This window comes from Lissotriton helveticus, chromosome 1_1 (genome assembly GCF_964261635.1).
Source record: "Lissotriton helveticus chromosome 1_1, aLisHel1.1, whole genome shotgun sequence".
NCBI classification, from domain to species: Eukaryota; Metazoa; Chordata; class Amphibia; order Caudata; family Salamandridae; genus Lissotriton; species Lissotriton helveticus.
Window position 1 is genome coordinate 1,712,250,445 of NC_136057.1, and position 21,717 is coordinate 1,712,272,161.

Sequence of the window (21,717 nt, forward strand, 5' to 3'; positions counted from 1 at the left end):
GACGGAGTCCACGTACCACATCAATTTCCTTGAACTCAGAGCTGTTCACTTGGCGCTGAAGGCCTTTCATCCGTCCTTCCAGACCAACTCTCTGCTTGTACAGACGGACAATACGACCACGATGTATTACCTCAACAAGCAGGGGGGCTCGAGATCACGCACCCTGTCGCGGGAGGCGCAGGCGATCTGGCACTGGCTTCTGGCCCGAGGACTGACGATAACGGCCACCCATCTGCCAGGTGTACAGAATGTTCAGGCAGACACACTGAGCAGACTGATTCAGGAAAACCACGAATGGGTCATAAACGACGAAGTACTAGGAGAAGTCTTCGCAAGGTGGGGGACTCCAGACGTAGATCTGTTCTCCACCGCCGAAAACAGCAAATGCCGAGACTTCGCCTCCAGGTACTACCAGCCGGGAACGCTGGGGAATGCGTTATGGATCAACTGGTCGAACAGCTTTCTGTACGTTTTTCCACCCATTCCCCTGATTCCGACGGTTCTCATCAAGCTGTCCCAGTCCGGGGCGCGGATGATACTGATTGCCCCGGAATGGCCCAGGCAGTGGTGGTTCACGGACCTGCTTCACCGGTCTCTCCTTCCTCACATGAAGTTGCCGTGCAGGCCGAACCTTCTCACGAAGTTCGGGGGGCGGATGTTGCACCCCAACCTCTCGTCTTTGAGTTTGGCGGCATGGCTCCTGAGATAGTGCAATATGGCCATCTTAATCTTCCGGAAGATTGCATGGACATACTGAAGGAGGCTAAGCGACCTTCCACTAGGACTTCTTATGCTTACAAGTAGAAGAGATTCTGCATCTGGTGCAAGTCCAAGGACTTTGACCCAACGACATGTAAGGAAGATGTCATCCTTCCATACCTTCTACATCTGGCGCAGTCTGGCCTTAATGTTCATTCCATTAAGGTCCATCTAGCTGCATTGACTGCCTACAGGAAATGCCCTTCACAGACTTCCTTCTTCCAGATCCCTGTGATCAAAGACTTTTTGGAAGGCTTGAAGAAAGTATTCCCGCCTGTCAGGCTTCCTTCGCCTTCCTGGGAATTGAATGTGGTGCTGTCAAGGTTACAGAAGGAGCCTTTTGAACCTATTCATAAGGCTTCGTTGCAGCACCTGTCCTGGAAGGCGGCGTTCCTCGTGGCCATTACATCGGCCCGCAGGGTGAGTGAAATTCAAGCGTTGTGTTGCCAAGAACCTTATACTGTATTTCATGCTGCTAAGGTTGTTATGCGTACTTACCCTAAGTTTCTTCCCAAGGTTATTTCTGATTTTCATGTCAACCAGACTATAACTTTGCCTACGTTTTTTCAGAATCCTTCATCTCCAGCGGAAAGGTCTTTACATTCCCTGGATGTTAGGAGGGTGTTGAAATTTTATCTGGATAAAACCAAAGATATTCGTAGGTCGGACCAATTGTTTATCAATTATGGATCAGTCAGGACGGGTCTTGCTACCTCTAAACAGTCCATCTCGGGGTGGATTGTGTCCTGCATACAATTGTGTTACCAAAAGGCTAATAAGACCTTAGGGGTAAACCTAAGGCTCATTCCACCAGGGGCAAAGCTGCTACGACAGCCTTGCTCCGTAATGTTCCGATTGCAGAAATCTGCAAGGCGGCCACTTGGAAGTCGGTTCATACCTTTGCTAAGCATTACTGCCTGGACACTGATGCCAGGGCAGACGCTCAGGTTGGGCAGGCTTCGCTGCGAAATCTGTTCGCACAATAAGTGGTTAATTCTTTTTTCTCCACCGCCGCTTTGGTTTGGGGATGGGCTTGCCATTCTATTCACTAGATTATGACTATACACAGAGATCCCCTACTACAGAAGGAGTAGTTTCTGTCCTGTAACTCCAGTTCTGTAGTAGGGGTATCTCTGTTATAGTCATAAGCGCCCGCCCTCCTCCCCGGTGGAGAGAGATATTCATGTAAGGAATGCTACAGGTCTGGCGTGTTACGCCTTCAAAAAGAACTGAAAGTAACTGGGACCTGCAGTGCATTCTGGGATACTGTGAAGTTCTGGAAGGTTCTCTTAAAGGCACAGTATCCTATTCTGAGCCACATAATGGCAGCCTATGGGGCTTGTCTGTCCAGGTTCTCCTCTATCATTCCAGAGGGTATTTGCTGTTAAAGCAAGGAAAATCTGTACAGGCTTTGCTGTTTTGTGGATTTTATGGTGGAATTTCTAGTTGAAGTACTGGACAGTGTAGCTTTTATAGGCTGCATTATCTGTCTTTAAATTCTCTCTTAAGTGTCTGTGCAGTTCTGCATTTTTCGACACTGTAAGAGATTATTTTTGATTGCTCCGGGGTCCACGCACATGGGCGGGACTATTCACTAGATTATGACTATAACAGAGATACCCCTACTACAGAACTGGAGTTACAGGACAGAAACTACTCTTTCTGTCGGTTCATCCGGACAAGGTTGTGCTGCGCACTCGTCCTTCCTTCTTGCCAAAGGTTGTCACTGCCTTCCACATTGGGCAGACAATCACCTTGCCCACTTTCTTTCCACCTCTGCATCCTTCCAGAGAGGAAAAGAGGCTCCACCGTCGGGACCCAAAACGTGCGCTCTCCTTTTATCTGAATCGCACACAAGCATTCTGGGTGGATGACCAGCTCTTTGTTGGCTACGCAGGCGCCAAGAAAGGCCAGGCTGTTCACAAGAGAACTATCTCCTGCTAGGTCGTCTTGTGTATCAAGGCCTGTTATTCTATGGCTAAAAAGGAACCTCCGGTGGGGCTGAATGCCCATTCTACCAGGGCGACTGCAGCTACTACGGCATTAGGATGAGGTATCCCCCTGCAAGGCATCTGTCAGGCTGCCACGTGGGCTTCGCTGCACACTTTTACAAAGCATTATTGCCTTGACAGTCCGGTCCGGAGGGACGGCTTCTTTGGCCGTTCTGTTCTCCGTGACTTTCTGGTTATAATCTTGTTCGCAGACCCACCACCGGGGTTGATATTGCTGCGGTATCTATTCTAAGGTAAGGAATCTATCACTAACGTGCCTCTTTCAGATGCACAGGTTACTACTTGTGTAACGATATATATGTAAGAGACATTAGTTAGTGATATATTCCTTAACACCCCTCCCATCCTACCCGTTCTGCGAACTGATTTCTAGGGTTGAGGTCATCGTTTCGGGCCCTAGTTTCTATGCATCATTGGTCAGTATCTTACACGGCTCTGCGTTCCTATCGCGGAAAGTTGTGTACAGAACTGACGTCAGCGCGCATGGGCGCATCTAAGTAGCTCCAGTGACGTCATCTCGGCGAATACGACGCCAACGACGCACGTGGAGCCGTACGACAATGCCTATCGACGCGCCGGCGTTACTGCTGACTAAAGCTTTCCGGATCCAGTCTGACGCCTGGGGATATTCTACAGTAAGGACTCTATCACTAACTAATGTCTCTTACAGATATATCGTTGCACAAGTAGTAACTTGTGCAACAGTAGAAGTCCATCCAGAGCTCCTCTGTCACTAATCTGTGATTAGAATCTTTTTTGAATGGGTGTTTTGGTGTTGTGTGTCCACTTTGAACACCTGACTACCTCAGACAGTAATTACATATGTGTTAAGATTAATTTTGCCACCAAGTATCCTGATCCGGAGGCTCTGTTCATAAGGAGCACCACTACCCCTCTAGTAGCCAAGTCTTTCCTTGAGATGTTTAAGTTGAATTCGCAGTGCTCTAGCATGGATGGAGTACAGGCTCTGGACGCCAGCTGGGTATACAGAGATTCCGATGTGGGTATTAAAGGGTACACCGCACCTTTTTAGGTCCAGCCGCCTTCATCCCTGTCAAGGGAGTAACAGCTGTGAACGAGCCCGATACAGACCTGGGCACGAGCCGACCCAGGTCTGTGAACACGCTTCAAGGTTGAGCAGCTTGTGCACGTTTGTTGGACGTCAGGCGCCGCCAGACCAATTATCCCAGCATGAAACTCTACTTCCTGAGGCCACAACACCAATTATCCCAGCAGGAGTCTCCACTTCCTCAGGCGCTGCAACAATTATCACAGCATGAGACCCACTTATCACAGCATGTCAACAGGCGCCCCAGGCTGCTGGAGCACTCTACTATAATTAATGTGCAGTTGAGTGCTCCAGCAGTGTGGGGCGGCTCTCTGCATGCTGTGATAATTATCACTTTGGGGCCTCATGCTGTGATAATTAGGGCGGCATGCTCTATTTGCAGCACTGAACATTTTCAAAGAAGGCGAAGCAGCCACATTCATTGGAGACACTCACCCTCACTAACCCTCACGCCCTCACCCCCCTCACTCGCCCTCACCCCCTCACACCCCCCAAACACCTCCTCACCCTCACACCCCCTCACTCTCACACACCCTCACACCCCCTCACACCCCCCAAACACCTCCTCACCCTCACACCCCCTCACCCTCACACACCCTCACCCTCACACACCCTCACACACCCTCACACACCCTCACTCACCCTCTCACCCCCTCACACCCCCTCACCTTCACACCCCCTCACCCTCACTCACCCCCTCACCCTCACACCCCCTCACCCTGCCTCACCCTCACACTGCCTCACCCTCACACCCCCTCACACCCCTCACCCTCACCCCCCTCACCCCCCACCCCCTCACCCCCTCACCCTCACACACACTCACCCTCACACACACTCACCCTCACACACACTCACCCTCACACACACTCACCCTCACACACACTCACCCTCACTCACCCTCACACACACTCACCCTCACACACACTCACCCTCACACACACTCACCCTCACACACACTCACCCTCACACACACTCACCCTCACACACACTCACCCTCACACACACTCACCCTCACACACACTCACCCTCACACACTCACCCTCACACACCCTCACTCACCCTCACTCACCCTCACACCCCCTCACACCCCCTCACACACTCTCACAAACTCACCCTCACACCCCCTCACCCTCACACCCCCTCACCCTCACACCCCCTCACACACCCTCACCCCCCTCACTCACCCTCACACACACTCACACACACACCCTCACATACCCTTAACAGCATAGCATAACAAAACATAGCATAGCATAACGAAACACAGCATAGCATAACGAAACACAGCATAGCATAACGAAACACAGCATAGCATAGCATAACAAACAAAAGCATAGGATAGCAAAAGCATAACAAACCAAAGCATAGGATAGCAAAACACCACAAAACATAGCATAGCAAAACAAAACACAACAACACATAGCATAACAAAACACAACAAAACACCATAGCATAACAAAACAAAGCATAGCAAAACAAAGCATATCATAGTAAAACAACAAAACATAGCATAACATAACCAAACAAAACAAAACATAGCAGAACAAAACATAGCAGAACAAAACATAGCATAACAAATCATAGTATAACAAAACATAGTATAACAAAACATAGCAAAACATAGCATAACAAAACATAGCATAACAAAACATAGCATAACAAAACATAGCATAACAAAACAAACCATAGCATAACATAACAAAGAATAGCAAAACAAAACATAGCATAGTAAAACAAAACAAACCATAGCATAACATAACAAAGAATAGCAAAACAAAACATAGCATAGTAAAACAAAACAAAACATAGCATAGCATAACATAACACAACAAAACAGCAGAACAAAACAGCAGAACATAACAAAACATAGCAAAACAAAGCATAGGATAGCAAAACAAAACATAGCATAGCAAAATATAGCATATCATAGTAAAACAACAAAACCTAGCATAACATAACACAACAAACCATAGCAGAACAAACCATAGCAGAACAAACCATAGCAGAACAAAACATAGCATAACAAAACATAGCATAACAAAACATAGCATAACAAAACAGCAGAACATAACAAAACATAGCATAACACAGCAAAACATAGAATAGCATAACAAAACAAACCATAGCATAACATAGAATAGCATAACAAAACAAAACATAACATAACAAAGAATAGCAAAACAAAACATAGCATAGTAAAACAAAACAAACCATAGCATAGCATAACATAACACAACAAAACAGCAGAACATAACAAAACATAGCAAAACAACGCATAGGATAGCATAGCAAAACATAGCATAACATAATTTAAAACAAAACATAGCATAGCAAAACATAGAATAGCATAGGAAAACATAGAATAGCATAACATAACACAACAAAACAGCAGAACATAACAAAACATAGCAAAACAAAGCATAGGATAGCAAAACATAGCATAGCAAAACATAGCATATCATAGTAACACAGCAAAGCATAGGATAGCAAAACACAGCAAAGCATAGGATAGCAAAACACAGCAAAGCATAGGATAGCAAAACACAGCAAAGCGTAGGATAGCAAAACACAGCAAAGCGTAGGATAGCAAAACACAGCAAAGCGTAGGATAGCAAAACACAGCAAAGCGTAGGATAGCAAAACACAGCAAAGCGTAGGATAGCAAAACACAGCATAACATAGCGCAACATAGCGCAACATAGCGCATATAATTAGCGCATAACCTAACCTAACCAAGCATAACCTAACCTAACCAAGCATAGCGCATAACCTAACCTAGCATAGCGCATAACCTAACCTAACCAAGCATAGCGCATAACCTAACCTAACCAAGCATAGCGCATAACCTAACCTAACCAAGCATAGAGCATAACCTAACCAAGCATAGAGCATACCCTAACCAGGCATAGAGCATACCCTAACCAAGCATAGAGCATACCCTAACCAAGCATAGAGCATACCCTAACCAAGCATAGAGCATAACCTAACCAAGCATAGAGCATAGAGCATGAGCATAACCAAGCATAGAGCATAGCCTAACCAAGCATAGAGCATAGCCTAACCAAGCATAGAGCATAGCCTAACCAAGCATAGAGCATAGCCTAACCAAGCATAGAGCATAGCCTAACCAAGCATAGAGCATAGCCTAACCAAGCATAGAGCATAGCCTAACCAAGCATAGCATAGCCTAACCAAGCATAGCATAGCCTAACCAAGCATAGCATAGCCTAACCAAGCATAGCATAGCCTAACCAAGCATAGCATAGCCTAACCAAGCATAGCATAGCCTAACCAAGCATAGCATAGCCTAACCAAGCATAGCATAGCATAGCCTAACCAAGCATAGCATAGCATAGCCTAACCAAGCATAGCATAGCATAGCCTAACCAAGCATAGCATAGCATAGCCTAACCAAGCATAGCATAGCCTAACCAAGCATAGCCTAGCCTAACCAAGCATAGCATAGCCTAACCAAGCATAGCATAGCCTAACCAAGCATAGCATAGCCTACCCAAGCATAGCATAGCCTAACCAAGCATAGCATAGCCTAACCAAGCATAGCATAGCCTAACCAAGCATAGCATAGCCTAACCAAGCATAGCATAGCCTAACCAAGCATAGCATAGCCTAACCAAGCATAGCATAGCCTAGCCTAACCAAGCATAGCATAGCCTAACCAAGCATAGCATAGCATAGCCTAACCAAGCATAGCATAGCCTAACCTAGCATAGCATAGCCTAACCAAGCATAGCATAGCCTAACCAAGCATAGCATAGCCTAACCAAGCATAGCATAGCCTAACCAAGCATAGCATAGCCTAACCAAGCATAGCATAGCCTAACCAAGCATAGCATAGCCTAACCAAGCATAGCATAGCCTAACCAAGCATAGCATAGCCTAACCAAGCATAGCATAGCGCATAACCTAACCAAGCATAGCGCATAACCTAACCTAACCAAGCATAGAGCATAACCTAACCAAGCATAGAGCATACCCTAACCAAGCATAGAGCATACCCTAACCAAGCATAGAGCATACCCTAACCAAGCATAGAGCATACCCTAACCAAGCATAGAGCATAACCTAACCAAGCATAGAGCATAGAGCATGAGCATAACCAAGCATAGAGCATAGCCTAACCAAGCATAGAGCATAGCCTAACCAAGCATAGAGCATAGCCTAACCAAGCATAGAGCATAGCCTAACCAAGCATTGAGCATAGCCTAACCAAGCATAGCATAGCCTAACCAAGCATAGCATAGCCTAACCAAACATAGCATAGCCTAACCAAGCATAGCATAGCCTAACCAAGCATAGCATAGCCTAACCAAGCATAGCATAGCCTAACCAAGCATAGCATAGCCTAACCAAGCATAGCATAGCCTAACCAAGCATAGCATAGCCTAACCAAGCATAGCATAGCCTAACCAAGCATAGCATAGCCTAACCAAGCATAGCATAGCCTAGCCTAACCAAGCATAGCATAGCCTAACCAAGCATAGCATAGCCTAACCAAGCATAGCATAGCCTAACCAAGCATAGCATAGCCTAACCAAGCATAGCATAGCCTAACCTAGCATAGCATAGCCTAACCAAGCATAGCATAGCCTAACCAAGCATAGCATAGCCTAACCAAGCATAGCATAGCCTAACCAAGCATAGCATAGCCTAACCAAGCATAGCATAGCCTAACCAAGCATAGCATAGCCTAACCAAGCATAGCATAGCCTAACCAAGCATAGCATAGCCTAACCAAGCATAGCATAGCCTAACCAAGCATAGCATAGCCTAACCAAGCATAGCATAGCCTAACCAAGCATAGCATAGCCTAACCAAGCATAGCGCGTAGCCTAACCAAGCATAGCGCGTAGCCTAACCAAGCATAGCGCGTAGCCTAACCAAGCATAGCGCGTAGCCTAACCAAGCATAGCGCGTAGCCTAACCAAGCATAGAGCGTAGCCTAACCAAGCATAGAGCGTAGCCTAACCAAGCATAGAGCGTAGCCTAACCAAGCATAGAGCGTAGCCTAACCAAGCATAGAGCGTAGCCTAACCAAGCATAGAGCGTAGCCTAACCAAGCATAGAGCGTAGCCTAACCAAGCATAGAGCATAGCCTAACCAAGCATAGAGCATAGCCTAACCAAGCATAGAGCATAGCCTAACCAAGCATAGAGCATAGCCTAACCAAGCATAGCATAGCCTAACCAAGCATAGCATAGCCTAACCAAGCATAGCATAGCCTAACCAAGCATAGCATAGCCTAACCAAGCATAGCATAGCCTAACCAAGCATAGCATAGCCTAACCAAGCATAGCCTAACCAAGCATAGCATAACCACGCATAGCATAGCCTAACCAAGCATAGCATAGCCTAACCAAGCATAGCATAGCCTAACCAAGCATAGCATAGCCTAACCAAGCATAGCATAGCCTAACCAAGCATAGCATAGCCTAACCAAGCATAGCATAGCCTAACCAAGCATAGCATAGCCTAACCAAGCATAGCATAGCCTAACCAAGCATAGCATAGCCTAACCTAGCATAGCATAGCCTAACCAAGCATAGCATAGCCTAACCAAGCATAGCATAGCCTAACCAAGCATAGCATAGCCTAACCAAGCATAGCATAGCCTAACCAAGCATAGCATAGCCTAACCAAGCATAGCATAGCCTAACCAAGCATAGCATAGCCTAACCAAGCATAGCATAGCCTAACCAAGCATAGCATAGCCTAACCAAGCATAGCATAGCCTAACCAAGCATAGCATAGCCTAACCAAGCATAGCATAGCCTAACCAAGCATAGCATAGCCTAACCAAGCATAGCCTAACCAAGCATAGCCTAACCAAGCATAGCATAGCCTAACCAAGCATAGCATAGCCTAACCAAGCATAGCATAGCCTAACCAAGCATATCATAGCTTAACAAAACACAACAAAACATAGCATAACAAAACAAAACGTAGCATAACAAAACATATCATAGCCTAGCAAAACATAGCATACCAAACACAACAAAACATAGCATAGCATAACAAAACATAGCAAAACAAAGCATAACACACACCACACACACACAACCACGCACACACAACCACACACAACCACACACTACTATCTATCTATCTATCTATCGCCCTCACTCTATCTATCGGCCTCACTCTATCTATCTAATCGCCTTCACTCTATCTAATCGCCTTCACTCTATCTAATCGCCTTCACTCTATCTAATCGCCCTCACTCTATCTATCGCCCTCACTCTATCTATCGCCCTCACTCTATCTATCGCCCTCACTCTATCTATCGCCCTCACTCTATCTATCGCCCTCACTCTATCTATCGCCCTCACTCTATCTATCGCCCTCACTCTATCTATCGCCCTCACTCTATCTATCGCCCTCACTCTATCTATCGCCCTCACTCTATCTATCGCCCTCACTCTATCGCCCTCACTCTATCGCCCTCACTCTATCGCCCTCACTCTATCGCCCTCACTCTATCGCCCTCACTCTATCGCCCTCACTCTATCGCCCTCACTCTATCGCCCTCACTCTATCGCCCTCACTCTATCGCCCTCACTCTATCGCCCTCACTCTATCGCCCTCACTCTATCGCCCTCACTCTATCGCCCTCACTCTATCGCCCTCACTCTATCGCCCTCACTCTATCGCCCTCACTCTATCGCCCTCACTCTATCGCCCTCACTCTATCGCCCTCACTCTATCTATCTATCGCCCTCACTCTATCTATCTATCGCCCTCACTCTATCTATCTATCGCCCTCACTCTATCTATCTATCGCCCTAACTATCTATCTATCGCCCTCACTCTATCTATCGGCCTCACTCTATCTATCGGCCTCACTCTATCTATCGGCCTTACTCTATCTATCGGCCTCACTCTATCTATCGGCCTCACTCTATCTATCGGCTTCACTCTATCTATCGGCTTCACTCTATCGCCCTCACTCTATCTATCTATCTATCTATCTATCTATCTATCTATCTATCTATCTATCTATCTATCTATCTATCTATCTATCTATCTATCTATCTATCTCTATCTATCTATCTCTGTCTATCTATCTATCTATCTAACACCCTCGCTCTATCTAACACCCTCGCTCTATCTAACACCCTCGCTCTATCTAACACCCTCGCTCTATCTAACACCCTCGCTCTATCTAACACCCTCGCTCTATCTAACACCCTCGCTCTATCTAACACCCTCGCTCTATCTAACACCCTCGCTCTATCTAACACCCTCGCTCTATCTAACACCCTCGCTCTATCTAACACCCTCGCTCTATCTAACACCCTCGCTCTATCTAACACCCTCGCTCTATCTAACACCCTCGCTCTATCTAACACCCTCGCTCTATCTAACACCCTCGCTCTATCTAACACCCTCGCTCTATCTAACACCCTCGCTCTATCTAACACCCTCGCTCTATCTAACACCCTCGCTCTATCTAACACCCTCGCTCTATCTAACACCCTCGCTCTATCTAACACCCTCGCTCTATCTAACACCCTCGCTCTATCTAACACCCTCGCTCTATCTAACGCCCTCGCTCTATCTAACGCCCTCGCTCTATCTAACGCCCTCGCTCTATCTAACGCCCTCGCTCTATCTAACGCCCTCGCTCTATCTAACGCCCTCGCTCTATCTAACGCCCTCACTCTATCTAACGCCCTCACTCTATCTAACGCCCTCACTCTATCTAACGCCCTCACGCTATCTATCGCCCTCACGCTATCTATCGCCCTCACGCTATCTATCGCCCTCACGCTATCTATCGCCCTCACGCTATCTATCGCCCTCACGCTATCTATCGCCCTCACGCTATCTATCGCCCTCACTCTATATCTATCTATCGCCCTCACTCTATATCTATCTATCGCCCTCACTCTATATCTATCTATCGCCCTCACTCTATCGCCCTAACTCTATCTATCTATCGCCCTAATTCTATCTATCTATCGCCCTAACTCTATCTATCTATCGCCCTAACTCTATCTATCTATCGCCCTAACCGCCCTAACTCTATCTATCTATCTATCGCCCTAACTCTATCTATCTATCTATCGCCCTAACTCTATCTATCTATCTATCGCCCTAACTCTATCTATCTATCTATCGGCCTCACTCTATCTATCGGCCTCACTCTATCTATCGGCCTCACTCTATCTATCGGCCTCACTCTATCTATCGGCCTCACTCTATCTATCGGCCTCACTCTATCTATCGGCCTCACTCTATCTATCGGCCTCACTCTATCTATCGCCCTCACTCTATCTATCGCCCTCACTCTATCTATCGCCCTCACTCTATCTATCTATCTATCTATCGCCCTCACTCTATCTATCGCCCTCACTCTATCTATCGCCCTCACTCTATCTATCGCCCTCACTCTATCTATCGCCCTCACTCTATCTATCGCCCTCACTCTATCTATCGCCCTCACTCTATCTATCGCCCTCACGCTATCTATCTATCTACCTATCGCCCTCACTCTATCTATCTATCTATCTTTCTATCGCCCTCATTCTATCTATTTAGATACTGATTGCCATCACTCTATCTATCTGTCTAGCTATCTATCGCCCTCACTCCTACCTATCGCCCTCCCTCTATCTATCTATCGCCCTCACTCTATCTATCTATCCCACTCACTCTATCTATCGCAATACCACAGCATCACTCAGCACCACCACAGCATCACTAAGGGGCACAACAACATCACTATGCGCTACCACAGGATCATTGAATGCCACAGCATCACTAGTCGCCACCACAACATCACTCAGCGCTACCACAGCATCAATCTGTGCAACCATTCAACAACAACTGGGTCAAATATGATCTCTCAATGTTTCAAGCTTTATTACAAATGTCACAAAAAGAGGTTAGTATTTCACTTCTGTTCTTGGATTTTCGTCACAATAAAATACACTGAACATATTCTTCACAAAAGTTATTTACAAAAGTTTAAGCTATTGCCATTATAAATTACAATAACTTTTATTTAAGTATTAATTATTAAAAAAATTCAAAGCCGTTGTTATTTGTAATATCAATACATCTAAGTCACGTGAATACAACACATATTGCATTACAAATGCTATAGGTGTCACGAGTTATAACTATTGGCATTGTAAATGACAAAGCTACTATTTTTGCTATTTTAAAAACCAACACATATATAAAAAATGTGTCATTTACAATACCAATAGCTCAAACTTTCCTAATGCGAGACCTTATGCATTGCAAATGCTTGTTTTCCTTTCTTATGGAAACTGAGCCACACTGTTCAGTGGTGGTATAATTATGTCTTTAGCAACTGCAAATGGCAAGAGCATCGCAGTCCAGGGAGGCTTTTGAAGTGTAGGTTTAGAATCACAATGGTGATTAAAGTTTACTTAAAGTATTTTGATGTGAATTTAAATAATATTGTGGCGAGAAGTGAGCCATTTGTGCTTATGTAGAATCTGGCAAACTATGCCATTAAGTAACATCATGTTTGCTGTCTCAGATTGTCTTCTTCCTAACTTCTAGTTTTTGTCCTCATTCTACTCCTCCTTTTGACTGTCCATCGAACTTGTTTGATTACTCCCCCATTCTGTCTCCAACAAAAGTTTATAAATCAAGTTTTGTCTCTCATAGCTGAAGATGACTTTTCAGAAGAGAAAGAAGAAAGCTCCGAACCTGTGGTCCCCAAAATCTCACCTGTGAAAGCTGAACCCACTGAAATTTTACTCCCTGACCAGAACATGTGCTCTACTCGCAGGGCAAGAGGCAGGCCCCGGAAACTCAAGCCAGACTCACTGCTATTGCCACCTCCTACTCACCCACCCATGCACATGCCACTACAAGAGCAACTGCCACAAGAGCAACTGCCACAAGAGCAACTGCCACAAGAGCAACCATTGTCCACTCCACCTCCATCCCCACCGCAGCTCAGCAGGAAGAAACTTAAACATGTAGAGAAGAGCAATGTGGTGAACGGCTTCTTTGAAGATTCCTCACTCTTTGCACAGAGCCAACACGACCTTAGCCAATCTGCCTTTCTGTCCTGGCTAAGTCAGACTCACAATGGTCTTTCCAGCAGTCCCGTTCAGACCCGGGCAAGCACCCCTGAACACCGTGAAACAACCCCCAGCCCTCCTGAAGAGATTCTGGCAAGCACACCTACTATTCCTGAATCAGAGATTGTGGATCATAAATGTGCCAATGAGGGTGTTGAGAAGAAGGCGCCCTGGTTTCATCTGCTGCCCAGGCTGTCATGCGAACTCTCTCTTGTTGATCAGACACACACTACCTCTATAGAAGTCCCCTCACCTAAACCTTGTGATCTTTCTCGCCCAACGCCCGCACGCTGCTCATCGCCAGCAAGAGAGGTAAGAAGGAAGAGAAAATGGAAGCAAAATATTGAATGTGAGTCTCTTCAAATGTGTTTGGAGATATTGCAAATGTTTTGCACTTGTTTTTTCTCTCACCATGAGGATGTACACATGCTTGGTTTGTTTAAAAAGCCTGCCTACGTTATTCTGACAAGCGCTTCCAGAGATTTTCACTGACTATGCAAAAAATAGTTTTAGCCTTGTCAAAACTTTAGTTTGAGGCATTTTAGTTTTCGATAGAATAGATTTCAGGTCTTCAGCCAGAGGCAAATGCACCTGCTTTCTAGGATTTTTTGCAGGATCCTGTATTTGTAGCATGTGTTGGACGTAGATACATAGGCTTAGAATTATCCTGCCATCTAGTCTTGGTCTCTGACGATTACAAGTTGTTTTTCTTCTAAGAAGCCTCCGAGTCACAAGGTATAGTGACTCCTCCGGTGTGCATTGCGCATGTTGCTTGACTCGATTGATTTTTTTCAACCATTGGGTTCAGATGTCAACATTGCAACTCTGGGACCGAAGCTCGATTCCTCACCAAGGCCCTTGTAGTTCCCCAGGGTTTTTTGGTCCAACCGTCCGCTTTCACAACTGAACAACACCTGCTGGTGTTATTGGACATTTCCAAATGCCTGCCCAGGCTAGGGCCTGGCCATCTGAAACTTCTTTGTCTCCACCCTCCAGGCCATTGTCCACGAGGATTGGAAAACATGCCCTTCAGCTTTTGCCCCAAGTGCCACTCCCTGCAAGACCTACACAGAGTGTTCAATCTGTTTGTCACTGGAACATGAGGAGACTTCCTGCGAGGTGTGCTTGGCATTCTGGTCAAAGAAAAAACACTTTGGCCTCGAATGGAGCATTGTTAGGCCCACACCACCATGCAGAGACGCACAGAAAACGTTCCGTACATCTTTGGGGGAATGGTCACCAGACTCCGAACAAGAAACAGAGGGCACAGAAGCGCAAACGATGCCTCCAGATGTACAGATACTTCTGGATAGCAGTGGGGACAGCTCAGACTCTGAACCCGAATCCAGGCAAAGTCACATGAGAACCCCGGCGGAAGCCACCCAAACTTGTACCAAACCACTCAAACTGGCTTTCGGAGCCTCACTACCCTTGGGCCATGGACGTTTCCAACAGCAGGCGCACAAACAGAATTCCACTCCTCCTGGAAAGCCTCCAACTAGCCTAGAAAAATATAGGGCCTTAAAGTTTCAGTGCCAGTACCGAAACAGGCCTCATCGGCACAACGAAAGTCAGGCAGAGACTCAGAGCCGAAGCAGCGTACATCGGATCCAAAGAGAGCCTCAGAACCCCAAAATGTTTCTGCCTCCAAGTCCGCAGGTTCGTAGCCAACACTTAAGTCATCTGCATCGAAAGCACATACGCACAAAGCTGCAACAGGGAGTGAAAACCTCTTCGGCGTCAACACCGTCTTTGACGCCGATAGCCTGAAAGATGGCCCAGAGCCACGGCAAAAAGAACTGCAGTCCATTCTCAGGCACTAGCAAGACAAACTTGACAGGGGACTAAAAGATGCTTTTTGCACACACCCACACCAGGAAACTGAGCACCAAAGCACCACAACTTGTTTCCTTTAAACTTTCCAAAAGAACACATTTGAGGAGGACATTGTTGGAACTAAACCAGCCAAACCACCAAAATAGGACAGAGGCGCAAGCCCAATTTATTCCCCTCCTTTTTCTCCTCCTCCTCCTTCACCTCTACTTCCATCCTCACCTACTCCGCCTTCACCACTACCAAGGCCGGTGCATCCTCCCTCTCCTGAACACCTGCCCTCAGAGCGCCCACTTTTTTCACCAGATCAGTCGCCTACTGATAATATCCCCTATTTGAAGACGCCCAAGGGAGACCCCAATACTGCCCCTGACACTTGGGATATTTATGATGCAGATCCAGTAAATGGTACCTATCCTAACATCTACCCTTCCAAACCGTCACCCCCAGATTATTGAAAATCATATCGTAATATTATCAGCAGAGCTGCTGATTACCATACGGTAACCCTACCCACTATACCACAAGAGGATGACTTCCTAGTAGAGACACGTAATAGGTCACAAACAGCTCAGTCGCTCCCTAGACTGAATATATGAAGGGACCATTTATAACTGATTCATTAGTAGTACTCACAGCCAGATAAAGGACAAATTCACAAGCCACAGGGGATGTCCCTCCTTCTGATAAAGAGAGTAGACAATATGATGCCACAGGCAAACGCATCACAGCACAAGCAGCCAACCACAGGCACATTTCATATTCTGTAAGGCTACTATCCAGAAATAATCGTGCCACATGAGACTAAATACAGGAAGTGCTGCAACACCTCCCTTATCAATACCAACAATGTGGTACATTACTAGTGTAGAGAGGGCAAGGCTATTTCTTATCGCTGTATGGAATGCGCCCTTGACTCTGCGGACAAGCGCCTTTCGAAGCCACCACCAGTGTCCTTATCAGATGACACCCGTGGCTCAGGGTTTCCAGCTTTCAACCAGATGTACAACACAAGTGGTTTACCTTTTTACCATTTGATTGTCAAAATCTCTTTGGTCCACAGGTGGATGAAATGCTTGAAAAATTATAAAGGACACGGACACCACTGAAGCAAGGGGGGCCCTACAGACATACCAACACCGTAGTTCCTTTCGTAGGGTCCAATACAGGGGTGCAGTCAAAGGGTGTTGGTCCTCTGACTCCACCAATGACCATAAACAACAGGGCTCATATCCGAGTCAGTTTACCAGAGGATCTTTCTATAAAACAAACTATATAAATAGAAGTAGAGGCCGTGCAACCACTACCAAAATTCTCACCCCTCCAAAACAGCGCTCACTTACGTCTCCCACCAACCACCATATAAAACACTAGTTGGGGGGAGATTACAAAATGTCTACCCACATTGGCGAAACATCACCACAAACCAATGGGTACTCTCCATAATCCAAAATGGGTATTGTCTAGAACTCAAGGAGCCACCACCCACAATACCACCAATACACAATATATGACACAAGAACATCTTGACCTTTTGCAGGACGAGGTCCAAGCTTTTCTTCAAAAAGGAGCAATCTAAATTGTACCCCTACAACATTGGGTACATGAAGTATACGCCCTATATTTTCTCATCCACATAAAAGAAAAAACCTTACTGTCTATTCTGGATCCCAGGCCACTCAACAGTTACATCTCCTCAGAACACTTACTCATGATCACACTACAAGAGGTGGTACCACTGCTACAGCAAGGTGATTTCATGACCGCATTAGACCTCAAAGAGGCATACTTCCATATTCCTATTCATCCAGCGCACTTCTGTTATCTACGTTTTCAACTCAACAGCCAACATTATCAATTCAAGGTGCTACAATTCAGGGTCACTACAGCTCCAAATGCCTTATTGTAGTGGCAATATAACAGGAAAATATGCCTAAACTGATATAACAATTCCAAAACCTTAAATGACTTCACAGAAGAAAAAGCTAATTTCAACCAGAGTTTGCTACTTAATAGCTATTTATTCAATCTCAATGAAAAAATACAGTACATAAATTTATAAAAAAAGTTACATACATTAAATAAAAGTGAATGGGACACAGCACACTAAAGTTAAACACACACTTGCACTAGTCAAACATATCACAGTCACTCAACTCACATACATGCATTCATACAAAACTTAACACAATCTGGAATGGCAAATGTACCAGTGTGTAAAAGTTAACAAACGGAACTGCTCTCTTCATCAAAAACAAGTTGTAAAGAAATGTTTTTCTTAAAAATAGTACACTCCACTGGTTTAGTAGCAATGACACTTATCAAGGGACAAGTTTATTCTACAATGTGTACTCAAGATTGAACTCAAATGTAGTAGAAATCAACATTTGAATTTACGAGAGCAGACTCTTAGACAGAGGCCTACACGTTTCGAATCCCTATATTTCACAGTGGCATTCTCCTCAGGGCCAAAAGGATTTCCTCCTCAACTGTAGGACGAAACTAATGTAGTGTGGCAGGTTCCTATCACTGTCAGCAATGGGTCCATGGCGGAGCAATGTATTTTGTAGTTTTGTGGGGGACCGGTGGCTCTGTAAGGCGGTCTCCAAATGAAGATAGTGGTGCCGAAGATTCAACAGGATGCTTTAATACATGCGCGGAACAAGTGAGCAGTCTCTTGGTATGCGTGGATCCGAGGGTGCTAGATCTTTGGTCGGTTCTCAGACGGCGAGCGGAACGGGTATTCAACGTTTTCCGAAGTGAATCACTGATCGGCGTTTTCAGATGCACTGATCCAGCGAGCATGCGCAATAGCCAAGGTTTTTCAGGGCTTTAAACAATTGCGGCAGAGCACAAACTCCTGAATTTTACTGCAGGGGTTTAAGCAACGTTAGTAGAGCAGGTCTTACGAGCAGCGTTTAGTCGAGCACTCGTCTCCCGAGCAGCGTTTAGTCGAGCACTGGTCTCCCGAGCAGGCGCCGTGGGTGGGTGCTCATCTCCGAAGAGAAGGAATATACATTTTCCCATTTTACGACTGGTTCATCAAGAGCCCAAACTACCAGCAGTGTCTTCAGGACACTCGACAGGTTATCAATCTTCTGCACAAACTGGGATTTTCCCTCAACATACTAAAGTCTCATCTGTGTGTCTGTGTGTGTGTGTGTGTCTGTGTTTATAGATAGATATAGATATACATTCATAAATAAATGCAAGAGAAATAGAACACAAGCAAATAAAAGTAATACTGTTTGCCCACTGCAAGAAATAGTAAATAAGCCGTGTCAAAGGAAAGCAGGGAAACATATAAAATATAAACACAGAAGACGTCAGATGATTGACACACATATAAATGAATGCCAATAAACAAGAACCACTGAATACATGAATGTGCACACAGACACACTCACACATCACAATACAACTTAGCAGAAAAAATACCAGTTTCAATATCTTCTTCTTAGCCCACACAAGACTGGGGGATTCCAAATCACAGTCCTGAACTCACAAGAGACTCCTCAAGCCGAGAAATGCAGCACTGAGTAGACACGTTCGTCCCTCAGGACAAAATCCGGCCTCTGAGTCGAGAAACCCAAGATTTATTATAATCTCAATGCATGAAAAGACATTCTATAGAACAAGGAAACTTACTGGTGCTGACCGAGCTCCATGCAAGCATTCCAAGGCAAAGGCGTTCTAACGTATTCTCCTGCGCTCCTACACGTTCCAGACCCTCTTCTTACCAGGTCACCACTGTCTATAGCACCATACAATTCATTCCCCAATTTACAGCATAATGCAAGTTTGGTCACCGCTGCCTATAACACTACACTCCGAAACCGAGCGCATTTCTCTGTCTCATGCTTTCAAACGCACATCCCACACGTTCTGTTTCTGGCAAGGCTAAGGCCGTCTTACTCTGTGAAACACTCCCACTCTGAAGCTACAAAGAGACATGAAAATAATTAAAACACCTACAATCCATCAAAACAATGGTTGTCAAAGATCACCACATGGTCCCAATATATGGGAGTGTCTATACCACTACTAGGATCTTCACACACATCAGTTAAAGCTAAGGTCTGTCCAGTCCAGAAAGAATGCAAAAGTTCACAGAAACATTGCCTCTTTTTCAACCATAAGCTCAACTTGCAGTAAAAATGGTGAGGGCTCTTTTAGTTTTGATGTCTTCCTGCATAGTCGTAGTACCACACGCTCGCCTGCATATGCGCCCCATTCAGCACACCCTACAATCTCAGTGGTCTCAAGTGGAGGAGGTCTCAAGTGGAGGAGCATCTATAAGATCTAGCATTGGTAGGGTCAGTGACTCATCGCTCTCTGCCATGACGGAACAACAACATCTTGTTACAAGGTAGGCCCTTCAAAGTCTCAGTTCCTCAAGTCACCATTACCAGAGATGCATTCCTTCAGGGGTGGGAGGCACATATGCTAGATCTCACAGTTCAGGATCTATGGACAGTGCAGGAGAGTGGGGTCTGCAATCCCATGGCCACCCCAGATTTTTGCTTTTTGCTTCACTGGTTTACGACCTTCCCTGGCTGTGGGCCTGCTAATCAGACCCACAGCCTAGCTGTTCTCTCTCTAAATTACAACCATGTACCCTAGGTGCATTTACCAATTGGTACTGGGCCACCTTATCAGTCCCTGTACAGTATACCTTAGGTATGCAGGGCATAGGTGTACCCAGGGCCTACCAGGGGCTGCAGCAAGTATTATGCCACCCCTGGCTGGCCACCCAAATCTGACACAACTGGGGCAAGGTGGTGTAATCACCCTTTGCTTTAGATATAGTATTCCTATATCTAACCCTAAAATGGACACATATATTCCTATCAGTCACTCCTATGGCAGGCCTTATCAATCCTGAAGGCAGAGTGCTTGGAATTATGTGAGATGGTGCTCTGGCATGAGCTGAGCCCGTTTGCAGCTTGCGGAACCAAGTCCTTATAGCTGTTCCATGATAACGCTATACCATATACTCTTAAGTGCATTATAATCCTCGCGGTTAAATGCTAACTTTGGCATAGCATTATCAAAACATGTCGAGTAAGGTGTCATACGAATTGGAATACTAACCCCTCGCCAATTCTGGCGACGGGGTTAGCATTCCACCCTTCTAGAGGGACACGACATGTATAACTGTAAACCCCGGTTAAAGTTAACTCGAGCCTCAGCATCACAAAATGGATGCTGCCACCACAGACACAAGTCTGACCTCCTGCTGCTGGGAGACCTTCCAGCAAGGGAGACTCAGACAAAGCGTTTCCTGCCTTGGGAGGTGCTAGCACCACCCCAGACAGGATTTTGTGTATTAGGTAGGCCAAGGCTGAAAGGAATGAGACATGCCTGGGGCACACAAGGTGCCCTGTGCATACACCGGTTCCAACCAGTTGCTGGGGCACTCCAGCCCCAGCTCTGGCGGGAAACTGGACAAAGGATAGGGGGTGTAACCACCCCCCTTCCTGGTCCCACCCAGGGGAGGGACCTAGTCCTAGTGCAGCCCCCTTTAGCTGAATAAAGGTAGGAGCTGGTCCCATTCCAGATTAGATTACTCTTGACAACTTCCATGAAGAACTCTTGACCTTCGACCTCCTGGACACCAGAAGACTGAAGAATCTCCCCTATGGTCAGGGAGTGACCATCCTGCTTCGCAGGCACCATCAAGCTCCTGTGCGGTTTGCTGAAAAGTCCTTCCATCCCGGAATCCGACGACCCAGCTCAACAAGACCCGGACCTCCAGACCTCTCTGACCTCTACCCACATCCACAGCACAGCTGGGACCCGTGGGTGCGACGAGCAACGTGGAGACGGCCATCTTGAAGAAACCTGCACAGCGCTTCCAGCACGACCCCTGAGGGTTCCTCGAGTGAGTGCATTGGGGACTGAGAAGCCCCACACCGACGCAGCTCCTGCACCAAAGACCAGCCCCCCAGCATCCCCG

General features: G+C 46.1%; 1 protein-coding gene across 11 annotated transcripts in view; it reads left to right on the top strand.

Moving 5' to 3' along the window:
- BAZ2A (bromodomain adjacent to zinc finger domain 2A) overlaps window positions 1-21,717 on the top strand; it is a 1,342,005-nt gene that overhangs the window by 823,092 nt on the left and 497,196 nt on the right. For all 11 annotated transcript variants that reach the window (XM_078689111.1, XM_078689116.1, XM_078689113.1 and 8 more), the window contains one exon: window positions 13,504-14,237. In XM_078689111.1, coding sequence (XP_078545237.1) covers window positions 13,504-14,237 — 734 coding nt within the window. The remainder of the gene's footprint in view (window positions 1-13,503; window positions 14,238-21,717) is intronic.